The sequence below is a fragment of the Agrilus planipennis genome, unplaced genomic scaffold, assembly GCF_000699045.2.
Source record: "Agrilus planipennis isolate EAB-ADULT unplaced genomic scaffold, Apla_2.0 scaffold200, whole genome shotgun sequence".
Classification (NCBI taxonomy): Eukaryota; Metazoa; Arthropoda; class Insecta; order Coleoptera; family Buprestidae; genus Agrilus; species Agrilus planipennis.
In genome coordinates this window covers 208216-221833 of record NW_020438971.1, presented here as the reverse complement: position 1 = coordinate 221833, position 13618 = coordinate 208216, and the positions used below count along the sequence as shown (strand labels likewise).

General features: G+C 32.9%; 2 protein-coding genes across 2 annotated transcripts in view; both read left to right on the top strand.

Annotated features, from left to right (window-relative positions):
- Positions 1 to 1723, top strand: part of LOC112904689 (adenylate cyclase type 3-like) — a 2473-nt gene extending 750 nt beyond the window's left edge. Inside the window, exon 2 of the mRNA XM_025975399.1 lies at positions 1410 to 1723. Within this exon, the coding sequence (XP_025831184.1) occupies positions 1410 to 1547 (138 nt within the window). The 3' untranslated portion in view covers positions 1548 to 1723. The remainder of the gene's footprint in view (positions 1 to 1409) is intronic.
- LOC108740017 (adenylate cyclase type 3) overlaps positions 1 to 12227 on the top strand; it is a 44743-nt gene extending 32516 nt beyond the window's left edge. Inside the window, exons 11-19 of the mRNA XM_025975401.1 lie at positions 4095 to 4182; positions 4248 to 4364; positions 4429 to 4685; positions 4745 to 4820; positions 5957 to 6182; positions 8076 to 8158; positions 9242 to 9340; positions 9446 to 9694; positions 10167 to 12227. Of these exons, the coding sequence (XP_025831186.1) occupies positions 4095 to 4182; positions 4248 to 4364; positions 4429 to 4685; positions 4745 to 4820; positions 5957 to 6182; positions 8076 to 8158; positions 9242 to 9340; positions 9446 to 9694; positions 10167 to 10571 (1600 nt within the window). The 3' untranslated portion in view covers positions 10572 to 12227. The remainder of the gene's footprint in view (positions 1 to 4094; positions 4183 to 4247; positions 4365 to 4428; positions 4686 to 4744; positions 4821 to 5956; positions 6183 to 8075; positions 8159 to 9241; positions 9341 to 9445; positions 9695 to 10166) is intronic.
- Positions 12228 to 13618: the final 1391 nt, after the last annotated feature.

Sequence of the window (13618 nt, the reverse complement as noted above, 5' to 3'; positions counted from 1 at the left end):
GAAACCACTTTATATAAAGAATCAAAATACTATTATACCCTACTAGAGCCTATCTACGCTTATCATTGTTAACTTTCAAAAACAGAGTTCCGAGAATAGATACCTATTAAAAATTGAACTCGTTTACTATTTCCGATGGAATCCCAACTACGAACGCTGCATTATTTACCACTTCTTAAATTAGAAAATGTTTTTCCTCCTTGTCACATGCAGAAACGATCGATGAAAGGAAATCCTTCTGATGCTATACGTATTTTGAAGGGAGAATTTATTTTATTAGTAACACTGAAGGCACTAACCAATCAACACATCCAGGCTGAATATGATTTCATATTTTCCACCAAAAGCAGTAACCTGAACCAACATTAAACTCGAATAGCACTCACACAGCTTATAAACAAGATTACTATTGAGTGGAATCATTTTTATAATGAAAATTCAAGTGGGATTGAAGATGATAAAATTTAAATTTTTTCCTTATTTAATTGGCTCATCAGGAAAAAGGAACTTCATAATACGGTTTTTTAAAGAGTTGTTTCTTAACACAATTAAAAATTAAGAAAACACTGTCGAAAGACATTTGATTCAATTTACTAAAAGTTATTGGATAAGTTGTTTTTAAAATATTCTACTTTTTATAATTTCTATGGTACCTTTTATCATTGAATTACAAATACAATAAAATTACCTAACTTTTGAAGTTTATCAATAACAATATTACAATATTATAAAATTCGCAAAGAAGCATAGCCATTTTTGGCGTTTGTTCAAAGTTTTTATATTTTCCCATTAATATCGATATATATATTTTATATTGAACGAAACGATAAGGTATCACTCAGATGTGGTTCTAAAATGAATATAAGAATAAGTAATTTAAAAGAAAAGTCAAAAGATTCGGCAAAATGACTAACCATCAAAATAATATTTTCTTATTAGATCCAATTCTAGATAATTTCTAATACATTATAAATCCTAATATCAAAGCCTAACAAAAGTAAAATTATTACAATTTACACTTGAAGGTTAAGTTACATTAAAATCTTAGTATGCTGGAGCAATTCCAGTTAAAATTATAACTCAGCGATAACAGGTTAGTCGAGGAAATCATTCCTTTGGTTATTCTATCCCTTTATTTCACGTTGTAATGGCCATAGAAAGATCAGAAATTATATTTTTTTTAATTTGATTTTAAAACACCTCTACATTCTGGCGTACTAAGGAATTTAAAAACTACTTCAGAAATGGTATCTGTTGGTTCCTCGTCTACATTGTCCTGTGATTCAAAAAGTCTCATGTATTATTGATATTGATATATTCATCGTCGCAAAGAAATGTAAAAAAAAACACTTATATATGTAGTTATATTAATATCAACATTCTGATGGAGTTTCACAAAAAATTTTCAGTTCCAACCTGATGTTAAATCAGAAATTCAAAACGGAGGAAAAGTCATTGCCGACGAAGATAGTTGTGTTATTGCCGATTTAGCATCTGAATCACAGGAAGACACAACGGTAAATGTTCACATTTGTCTCAAAACTTAAGGTATAAGGCTTAAATTTTAGATTAAATTGTGTTACTGTTAAAGGATGAGTTGTACAGACTGAATGTGAATGAATTCAATTAATAGCTCTGTTTTGTAGGACAATACACATTTAGGTCTTGGTCGAAAAAGGGAAGGGTCTGAAGATTTTAAAAGCAGATTAAAAAAAGAGCTTGTTAGTCGAGATGGTCATAAGTGAGTAACAATTAGTATTTTTAACACTGTTATATTGCATGCTACGATAATTTATAAAAAAATACAACGTGTAATTATACAACACGCTACTGAAGTGAAACTTCTTCAAACACACAAACATACCGGGATAGGGGTTAAGGAATTGGTTTAATGGTATTATTTGTACACTATGCTTTGCACGGGTGCAATGCTGATAGTAAATATACTATAGAATATCTTTATATACAACAATCACAGCTTTTTTGTCATTGTCATGCCGGTACCGCCGCAACCGCTATGTCCCTGCATTTTAAGTCTGTAATATCTTCGAAAATATTCATTTAAATTACATGCTGTAAAGGGCCAAATTGATGTATATTAAATGCACAATATATTTAAAAGTACTTAACTGGATAAGGATTAATGCTGTATTGCTTAAAATCGCTTCGTAAATAAGCCATTATTTCTCGTAAAAAGTAAAGGATAAACAATGGTTATTGTGGGTTATTCCGAAAAGATAGACATATACCATCACGGACTTTTTTGTAGACCTTTTTAAGGTGTAGTACATTATTTTGATCTATCTCGTAGGGTTCAGCCAGCGTTTGCAATGTAAGCGCAAAAAAATGTGTTTATTTACGACATCACATTAGAAACCTCTCAAATTATCAGTGTTTCTCTACTATATTATGCATGTATTATACATATAAACCTTTCTCTTGAATTACTTTATCTATAAAAAAAACCGCATTAAAATCCGTTGCGTAGTTTTAAAGATCTAAGCATACATAGGGACAGACAGCTGGGGAAATGCGTTGCATGATTTCGTTACAAAGCAACTCGCATGAAACGAACTTACCTTACCGTGCGTAAAGAAGTTTCACTTCAAAAGAATGAGAAAATACTTTAGAAATAGTTTTTCGACATTATCGAAGATATTTCGTCCTTAGTATTCATCGATATTTCTTTTCAGAGAATTAGCAAAGAACACCAAATTTATTACTTTAAGTTTCATTAACCCCGAAATCGATAAGGCCTACCATCACCACATGGAAACTTTTTCGAGCGTTACCTTGCAATCATTTTTGGTTGTGAGATTAGCGACGGGTATAGCTCAATTCATTGTTCTTCCAAGGTAAAATTAAATTTTATGGGTATTCGTTTTTATCTACATGTCGATTGAAATACATAAATTATACATATAGTTAAGTTAAATGGGTCACATAATTTGCTTTCAAATGTAGCCATATACATTTCGTGATTATACAAATGGCATAATCTCGACTATTGACATTTTAAAACAATTCCAAACATAAAATTGTTACAATCGGAGTCATTCGTACATATTCAATATGTCCTGGCGTTTGTTCCTTCTTTTCTAATGTCTAATTTTCGACGTTCAAGCACTCATATGATGATATATCGGCGATTAAGAAAATGCTTCTTCAAAAAGCACACCATTTATTTTGTTGCGAAGTAACATGTTTTCTTCTTTGTCCCTAAATGTTACGAAAGAACACCGCAAACTTTCGAAAAACTGTGGTGTCTTTCTTGAATGATAATAGAATATATTTCATTCCTGACAATACGTACTTTTAAAGATTTTCGCGTTGGTAATGTTCAAGAAAATATATCAGTTCAAACGTTTAAATAAAGGAGGTACCATGTTATAAATTAAACGGGCGTTGAATGGAATTAATGAACAAAATTGACATATGTAGATAAATGAAGAATATAATTTGATAAATTTCTGAGTATGTACGTGATTTATAGTGTCCGACCGAAAGTTCAGTTTCGGTTTCGGTCGAGTTTCGGCAAAAAAACGAGTTTCGGTTTAGTTTCGGTTTCGGCGGCAAACCTGCCGAAACTACGACCGAAACCGAAACTGCGTTCGGGAGTTCTCGCGCTCTGCTCGGTCATGTGCGGCGCGTTAAATTCCATCCAAGCGAAGTATTTTAAGTATTTTTAAGGCGCAATTAAAGCATTTCCTTAAATGAGGGGTTGTTATGTTGATTTTGATTTGATTATCAATAAGTGAAAATGTCAAAGACTGCAGAACTATGTGATTTAAAGATAAAAAAATAAAACTAACGTTTTCTTTATTTTTCTCTCAAAACATGATCCTTATGAGGAAGTTTCGGTTTCGGTTTCGGTTTCGGCCGAAACTGAGACCGTTGCCGAAATTCGGTTTCGGTTTCGGTCGTAAAAACCAGTTTCGGTCGTAAAAACCAGTTTCGGTCGGACACTAGTGATTTATATTACCAATGGCTTCTTGAAGCATTCGTACAGTAAAAAATGCATACAAAAATATCTACTTTCAGTGTCCCTTTTCAGCACTTCTTCATTTCCTTATTAACCAGTTCTCTTATTGCAGGAGAACAATGAACTTCCTTTCCTTTATTATTGGTGATATAGTATTTATGGTGATATCAGGAATATCATTGGTCGACTTTTTGCCAAAGGTAATGCGATAATGCACAATAATTTAAAATTTAAAAAACTGTTTTTTTTATGTTGTATTTTCCAGCCACTTTGCGGAGAGTTCACGAAATGTTTCAACAGATTTTCAGACTCGATGTTAATGAAACAAATATTATCTTTAGTATGCATTGCATTATTAACAACAGTGAATATAATAGACTCGGTAATTTCATTATTTAAGGAATATAACCAAGTCATTTAAATAATGTCGTACTTAATAACTTCAGTTCTCCTGTTCAATCGTTCGTCCTTGGAACGAGAACTGCGTGATAATCCCTGAGGAAACTGACAGGTCATGCATGTACCCATCGTATTTCAGTTATTTCGCTGTACTTATCCTGATAGCTACCTCGTTGCCAGCCTCGCTGTCTTATCTATGCAAGGCTGCAATAATGGCTCTGATAACTTCACTGCATTGCGTTGTAAATATGCTAATGTTAAGTAATGCCTTTAATTGTGCAGAATTACGAAGAGATTGGCCTAAGTAAGTTATATTTGTATGCAGCATTGGGTAGTTTCGATGTGGTAATCTTTCTTTTTCAGTTTTATGAGGAATAAATTTGCCCTGTCGGCGTTATTAGTTACCGCAACATTCACCCTTGTTCTTTTAGCCAGACACGTAAGTTTCCTTAACATTATAAACATTAGAAATGTGCTTACATTATTGTGCTTTGATTATTACACGTAAGTACCTACATAATAAAAAAATTGCAAGAATTATTACGGAAAACGTACCACCAGCAAAGGCTGATGTTCGAAAAGGATGTCATTTTTTTTTATATAAATCTATAAGTTCATATCATCAGTTTTACTGATTTTATTGACCAAGTTACGTCATAAATAAAGAAGAAAAATGGTATACTACCCTTATAAATAGTTATTTACGACTAGAAAGCACTGAAGTTAGTAAAAAATTCGATTATCTACGCACGTAAATCGAGCTTTAATGTTGTGATAAACTAGTGAGAAAGAAGAAGGTCATCAAATTGGATATATCGAACAAATTGAAGCTCTAAACCCTAATTTATAGCTCAATTAAGATAAATTGTTTATCTAGTTTTTTTTATTAGAAAATTACTTGCAATCATTTGCTACAACAATTATTAAGTCAGATGATTCCGACACCTCCACACGAATTTTAATTAACACCGAAAGTATAAAATACAATGAAATTTTCAAAAACAAATAATACACAAAATCTTCAATGACCTTTAAATTTGAAGATATTCCAAGCTCGTAAAAGTGCCAGTTTAAAGAATAAGAAATTTATCTTTTCTTTATAAAACTTGAGATAAATATCGTGATGAGTACCTATAAAATTTGCTTCCACGGTTCACTTTATTCCTTACAATATAAGTCAAAAATAACTTTTTATGATCCCACTCCTTCAATTTTTATAGAAACATTGTCTACTTAGAGAAATTTTCGTACATTACGAATACTTTACAGCATTTCCTTAGAAATTTGACCAAAAGCTTTTGTAGCTTTCACTATCCTCCAGAACATTTGGCTGGATACAGTTCTAAGAAATAAAAAAAGATACTAAGATACTTTAGAAATAAAATTATTCATTAATCATTACATCAATGTACCGTAAAATCTTATGGGAATAAGTATCATGAAATTATGGTAAAATTGACTTGAGCCAGTACTGCAGCTTTTTTAGTTTTTCCGCTGTGATTTCCTTTGCATTTTGATTTATTTTGAACACGCATGCAAAGTCTAAAGAAGAAGTGATTCCAATTTATTGTTTAGATGGAACAAGTGGCGAGGGTCTTATTTTTATGGAGGTCCGAGGTGGAACGTCAAAAGGAAACGGCCGCCGACATGAGGCGTCGTAATGAAGCTTTAGTATACAACGTTTTACCCCCACACGTGGCAGCTCACTTTATGGGCAACCGGAAACGGTCGTACGACGAACTCTATTCGCAAAGTTACGCGGAAGTCGGAGTACTTTTTGCGTCAATGCCTAATTTTTCTGGTAAGCTGTTTATCGTACAAAATCAATTCCTTAACATTACCCCTTCGCAGTAGACCATATGCTAATAGAAAAAATAACAGAACATCGCCCTTACAAAAGTGCCACCCTATTAAAAATAATGAGCATTCGAAGTAAATTACTTAATGCCATTTTGTTTATGATTAAAAATGATGTGTATTTAGTTTCCTCAGAAGTTGTAACAAACTTTGAATTAAACATGTTTCACCGAACATTGGCTTCATCAAGCAATAGTAACAGGTCAATTGAAAAGTCCCCGGCCTAAAATAGTAAAACACATTTTTTTTGCAAAATTCGTTTTTTTTTATTCAACATAATTCCCTTCAAGGGTGATACACTGATTATAGCGATCCTCCAACTTTTCGATACCATTTTTGTAGTACGATTTGTCCTTTGCTTCAAAATAGGCCTCAGTTTCGGCGATCACCTCTTCATTCGACGAAAATTTTTTCCCAACGAGCATTCTTTTGAGATCTGAGAACAGGAAGTAGTCGCTGGGGGCCAGATCTGGAGAATACGGTGGATGCGGAAGCAATTCGAAGCCCAATTCATGAATTTTTGCCATCGTTTTCACTGACTTGTGAGACGGTGCATTGTCTTGGTGAAGCAGGACTTTCTTTTTCTACAAATGCGGTCGTTTCTCGGCGATTTCGTCCTTCAAACGGTCCAATAACGCTATGTAATAGTCGCTCTTGATGGTCCTTCCTTTTTCAAGGTAGTCAATGAAAATTATTCCACGCGCATCCCAAAATACAGACGCCATAACCTTGCCAGCCGACTGTTGCGTTTTTGCACGCTTGTAGCGGGTTCATCGTGTGCAGTCCACTCCGATGACTGTCGATTGGACTTCGGATTGAAATGATGGAGCCATGTTTCATCCATTGTCACATATCGACGCAAAAACTCGGGTTTATTACGCGTGATCATCTTCAAACACTGCTCTGAATCATCAACTCGTCGTTGTTTTTGGTCAAAAGTGAGCTCGCGCGGCACCCACTTTGCACAGAGCTTTCTCATACCCAAATATTCGTGAATGATGTGATGTATACGTTCCGTTGATATCTGTAGAGTGTCTGCTATTTCATTCAATTTCAATTTACGGTCATTCAAAATCATTTTGTGGATTTTTTTAATGTTTTCGTCCGTAACAGCCTCTATTGGGCGTCCACTGCGTTCACCGTCTTCGGTGCTCATTTCACCGCGTCTAAACTTTGCATACCAATCCTTGATTGTTGATTTTCCTGGGGCAGTGTCCGGAAATTCGTTATCAAGCCAAGTTTTTGCTTCAACTGTATTTTTTCCCTTCAAAAAGCAATATTTTATCAACACGCGAAATTCCTTTTTATCCATTTTTTTCACAATAACAAAAGTTGCTTCACTAAAAATGCTATAATTCACAAACTAAGGATCCGACAGCCGTAAAATTTATAGACGCGTCTTTTGAAGGTTAGGACTAACTGAAAATCATATGGATTTAGTTCTGGTGCCGCCATCTATGTGTCAGGCCGGGGACTTTTCAATTGACCCTATATTTAACTAATTATTACAATTTACAACTATCTTAAATAGGTACAAATGAAGAGGAGTTGGCAGTGATACAAAATTTTTACAACATACATCAAGGTTACAGAATGCTTGTAGAAGAAGCCAAAGTTTAATGAATCAATTATTACGTAAATTTGAAAACATTCTGAAATTTCCAATTTGTTAGGGTATCGTTTTTTATAAATAAGTATTTGTTATTAATTTTAACCAAGTGACTGTTCTAGATCCTATTTTATTGTATATAAATCAATAGTCTTATCGTATTCTTATAATTCCCTAAATATTTTATATTGTATTTAGCACTTTTCTGAACCATTTTCTGTCTTTTAGATTTTTACTCGGAAGAAACGGTAAACAACCAGGGTTTGGAATGTTTGAGATTCTTAAATGAAGTCATATCCGATTTCGATGCTGTAAGTTTAAAAGATCCCGTTTTTAGTACAACAAAGAAACCCCAAAAACAAAAACAGGAACGGAAACAAAGGCGTTTATACCACTATCGATTATTTTTATATGTATTGGGTTATACGTTATTCCAGTTTACATTTCCGTACATAAATTTCTGTTTTTTTCTGTTTTACACGTTAGCAAAATACAGCAATCGTGCGGCGGGTGAAAGGTAGTCAATAAATTTCAGTTTACGTCTGGTTGATTTATTTGACCGTTTCTGATATAAACCCTACCTATTTTAGGTCCTCGAAATTCGAAACAATCTACCGAATCACCAAAAAGGAAATAAGAAAATACAATCTTTCTTTGAACGATGTTGTCTTTCCGTGAAGGTTTTTTTTTCAATCATTAAACGTTATCCCAAAAAAAAAACAGATGTACTTTTTTTCACGATTGTTAATTGGCTTAAATAAAACAACCTTATTGTGTCTCATTATCTAGCGGATAAATTACTAAATCACTTATTGATTGCTAAATGAAAAATATTACATTATGTTTTTGGCAAATATTCTCCACGTAGCACTCACTACGCTACGGCGTTTGTAATTATTCACATAAAGAAATAGAAATATAATTTATTTAAATAAATATCTAATGTTTTATATACATATAGGCAAATATTACATGGTTAAGTTATTATCTAATGCAATACAAGATATTCTCATTAATTCAAAATAATGAAAACCATAATATTACGATACTCAGCAAAGAATTAAATAGTCAGTTAACAATGTTCCTACTGTACGATTTAATCTGGAAATGCATAAAATGGTAGAAAACTATCCCACAGGGTGAGTGAAGACGACAAATCACTTCACCACCCTTCCTTACTCCTGATTCTTCAGTCTGCATTCGAATTCGACTTTCTAGATTATTACAATTTCACACAAATTTTTTAGATGTAGGTATTAACTTTGAACTAGTGACCTAAATAGAAACTTTTTGAATACTATGTAACAATCTCGATAAATTATCAGTGAATGAAAATGAGAAGCATTGAATAATGCAGATTTCTTCTAAATTAAACTATTTATGGAAATTTTCAGTTGCTGGAACAACCCCAATTTCAGGATATTATAAAAATAAAAACAATCGGTTCGACCTACATGGCAGCCAGCGGATTAAACCCCTCACGTCAAGTGAAGGTACATTTATAGTTATTTCATTCACTTTCAGTTCTTTCGATTGACTTCTTATTAGATAAAGTAGCTACACGGGAATCTGTACTGACCGTTTTCTTTTCTATGTAGCCCGACGACCCCATCACTGTACGATGGTCTCACTTAGCCCTTTTAGTCGAATTCGCCCTAGAACTGAAAAGGGCCTTACAAAGTATCAACGAGCAAAGTTTCAACCACTTTGTGTTAAAAATGGGAGTCAATCACGGACCTATTACAGCTGGGGTAATTGGAGCCCGGAAACCCCATTACGACATCTGGGGCAATACTGTAAATGTAGCGTCCCGAATGGAGAGCACTGGAAAAGCAGGTTGTATCCAGGTCAGTATTATGATATTAGAGAAAACGACAGCAATATAACAAATTTTCCAGTAATAAGTTACAGCAGCCATCTATTTATAAAGCTTTTTTGATAAGTAGTTGCTCATTTTTCTGGCAAGCTCTTGAAATTCTTTTGTTACGCGGTCACTCATGTGCCGTTCTGAGTATGATTTATGACCCTGAATGGTCTGCCGGCATAGGGCTGGCTTCGTCGATCCATGCTTTTCGGCATCACAACAAAGGGCATCGACACAGCCGTTTTAATTGACCAGTGATTCATGGTTAAAGATTACAATTTAAGAATTTAAAGTAACACAACATATATTTTCGCGTAAGGAAGTTCAAAAATAAATTCTCCCTAAAATTCCTGACGTCAAGATATCACAGTATATCAAAATTAAGCATTTTTATATACTGAGAAATTTCCTATTTCCGGAAGGTATATTGAAATAACAAAGTTTGTTTGTCACAGGTAACTGAAGAGACCTGTATGATACTACAACATTTTGGTTACCAATTTGAGCAACGAGGGTTAGTTGCTGTAAAGGGAAAGGGCCAATTGATGACCTACTATTTGATTGGGAAAACGGGTAAAATAACTCCTCCAACTGCACCCATGTCTCCGTCATTAGGATTGTCGGGAATGGAAACTGTTGCCGAAGAAGATGAATCGAAAGAAAGTCTTATAAGCGAAGAAAAAACAATTATAGAATGCACGATAATACAAAGAGATTACAGAAGTGACGAAGATGGTTGTAACAGTGATTTAGACGTACCCGTTTACAGCACACCTTTGATAAATCGTCATAAAGAAGACGAAAGGGTAGGATCGGAAAATGCGTTACTCCTGAATTCTGAATCTCAATTTATCGAATGATATAATCAGTAAAAATAAAGGCTTTAGAGCATTTTAGTGCTCCAAAACAAAAATTAAGAACGAAAATATGAAATATCAACAGAATACATTATCATTACAAATATTTCAGTTGTTTTAATGGACACAATATGTCCCTTTAACTAGCACAACATTGGGCAAATGAATTTAGAAAATGACGAAATTATAGACTTCTTAAGAGTTAATTAAATGCCATGGTAAAGTTAAATTTTATACTTTCTTTTTCCTTTTTAATGTTACGCACATCTTAAAGCTCTCATGACTGATTAGCTAACAAGCGCATAATATAAAAAAAAAGAAATTATCAAAACAATCTTGACGATGGAACCAAATTAGCTGCCAAACAAAACAGCCCCCATTCAGCATTTTTGAAATTAATTTTGGCCATTTCGTAGTGCAATCTTCAAAGTCATAATATAAATCGCATTTAGTTCCAAAACGAATACTTATATTAAGTATAAATATTTTACTGGTTACATAATAAGCAAGCTATGACAATCATTATATTGTATATTACTTAACTTACGATTAGTACAAAACTAATTTGTTTGGAAATTTATTTCAAGAAATCTACAGAGAAATAACAAACGGTATTCAAATCATTATAACTATATTAACCCTGTAAAAATCAGGAGCTTTAAAAACTTAAATTTCCTACATTAGGGGGTTCCGTAGCCGTGGTTCATTATACGGAGTCTTTCAAATTTTACTTTGTAGTTATTGAATCATTTATTGCTTTGAATACTGTTGTTGAAGCGCCTCCACCGTAATTTCTGAACTGTCGATGTAAAATGTTAAAAATACTAAAAATTCAGAAGTTATTTGAGAATAAGGGCTGTCGCAAAAGTCTAAAATGTATTAGAAAACCAAGTCAGTATCAAAAACAAGTTTCTAATTGAGATCATAATCAAGAAGAAGCTGAAGACTACCTAAGAATTTAGAATAACTTTTGGAGATATACTTTCAATGAATATGTCTTTACTTAAAACTATTTGAGAGTACTGTATTCATTTTTAAATAGTAATGCTGAAAATGGTAAACGGCTACAGAATCCTGTTGTGGCTTTTGGCATGAATTTTAAATATTTATTTATTCATCTTGATCTGCGATTGCTCCCTTAACTCCTGTTTGTGCTTCTATATTATATCCTTTGTTTTATACCTCTAGCACTAAATAAATATACAAAAAGAAACATAATTTCAACAGGGTAACTAACCTAAATGCACGCACCCCTTTTTTTGGTTTTAGTTTTACAATACCACTCATTTAAAAGAAACATTAATATCTGATAGTTTTCACTAATCTTCCAGAATTATATTGAAATTGATGTGCACTATTACACTCACAAATTAATTTTGTAGCAGTAAAGTGCTCTATGCCAAAAACTGTTATAAAATATGTAGTTTGACAGTATCGTTGAGTATCAGTCTGAAATGAAATATCTATTAGAACATAGAAGTAAATAAATAAATAAATAAATAAATAAATGATTATTAGAGAACAAGTGACCAGATATATGAAAACTATCTTAGAAAGTGCAACAAGTTTTACTACTTCTAATTGTTAATATAAAGTATTATTTGATTCAAATGTTAGTGATTTCAACAATTTCTATTACTCGAAAATAATGATAAGAAGCAAAGTAAAACCTTCTTTCAAAAATTATTTTTATCTATCATTGTAAAAAATTCTGATAAATAATGTATCTGAAAGTAACAATAAATAAAATGTGAAGTAATACCTGTTTTTTGGATATTTGAACAAGTTAATCAATTTAGCCAACTAATTGTGTAAAAAAGTTTTTCTTGAAACCTTTAAAAATGCCGTTGTTCTGCTAAATTTAATTAAACACTTTATTTTTTCAAAAATATACAATATCCTATACTTCAACCCCCAACCTATCAGGGTATCTCTCTTTGTCTGACTCTTCGTCATCACAGATTTATTCTGTAAAACATCATTTCAAGAATAAGTTTGTGAAAATTAGAGTGCTCAAGCCTCCTCACCCGGCTGAAGGCCTTCGTCAAGGTGGAGATACTGACGAGGAGGAAAGGGATTCTTCGAAATATTTGACTGAAATTGCATAACTAAATTAGTTTATTGAATCCCCTACGAAGTTTTATGAGTTGGTCAATTTGTCGCAGATACCTAAATATCTAATCAAAAAAGATCAAAATGAACATAATGTATTGTATTATAGTAATATGTAATAAACATCGGCAAGTAAAGAAGCTTTCAAATAACACAGTAATGAAATATTTTTTTGTCAAAAAAAATTAGACAGAAATTTTTGTTTATTAGTGATAATTTTATAATGGGTTTTGTTCTGAGACTGTTTATAGTTACTGCGACAAAATATCAATTTTTAAGACCAATCAGTGGCGGATTTACAGTCCTAGCCGCTCTAGGTCCCAGGTCATATGCCGCCCCTTTCTCAGCATCCATCATTATAGACTAGACACACAATTCATGAATTTGTTATCATCAGTGATTGTTTTTGGCACGATTTGCCGTCCTTAATATCTGGCCGGCCTAGGCCCGGGCCTACTGGGCCTTAGGGCAAATCCGCCAATGAGACCAATAGTTCCAGTATACGGATAATTAATATGCTGCTGTAAAGATAGCATACTGTGTAGTATCCAGTGCACTGTCATTTCATTCGACTTGCGTTAGCAAATTTGTTTTTGATTAAATAGACCCAAATATGAGAGTTTCTATAACTACAAACACTTGAGAGACTATAGTAGAATTTTGATGATTTTAGAAGCTTCAAAGATCTTTAATTCTAATTCCGTATTTACTTCGATACGATGTACGTAGAGACCTACTTGCAGTAATGGTATTTCTAAAATCATTTTCTATTAGAATTTTCTTACTTTTTCAATAAATTAGCCGAACAAGTATATTCTATTTATTATTAAAAGTTAAACAACTAGAATAGGCTATAAAAAACTTATTCGCGAAAGTGACAAAAGGTATGGAGAACTAGTAAAACGACTTTTGGAATGTGGTAGGAAATAGCAACTCAA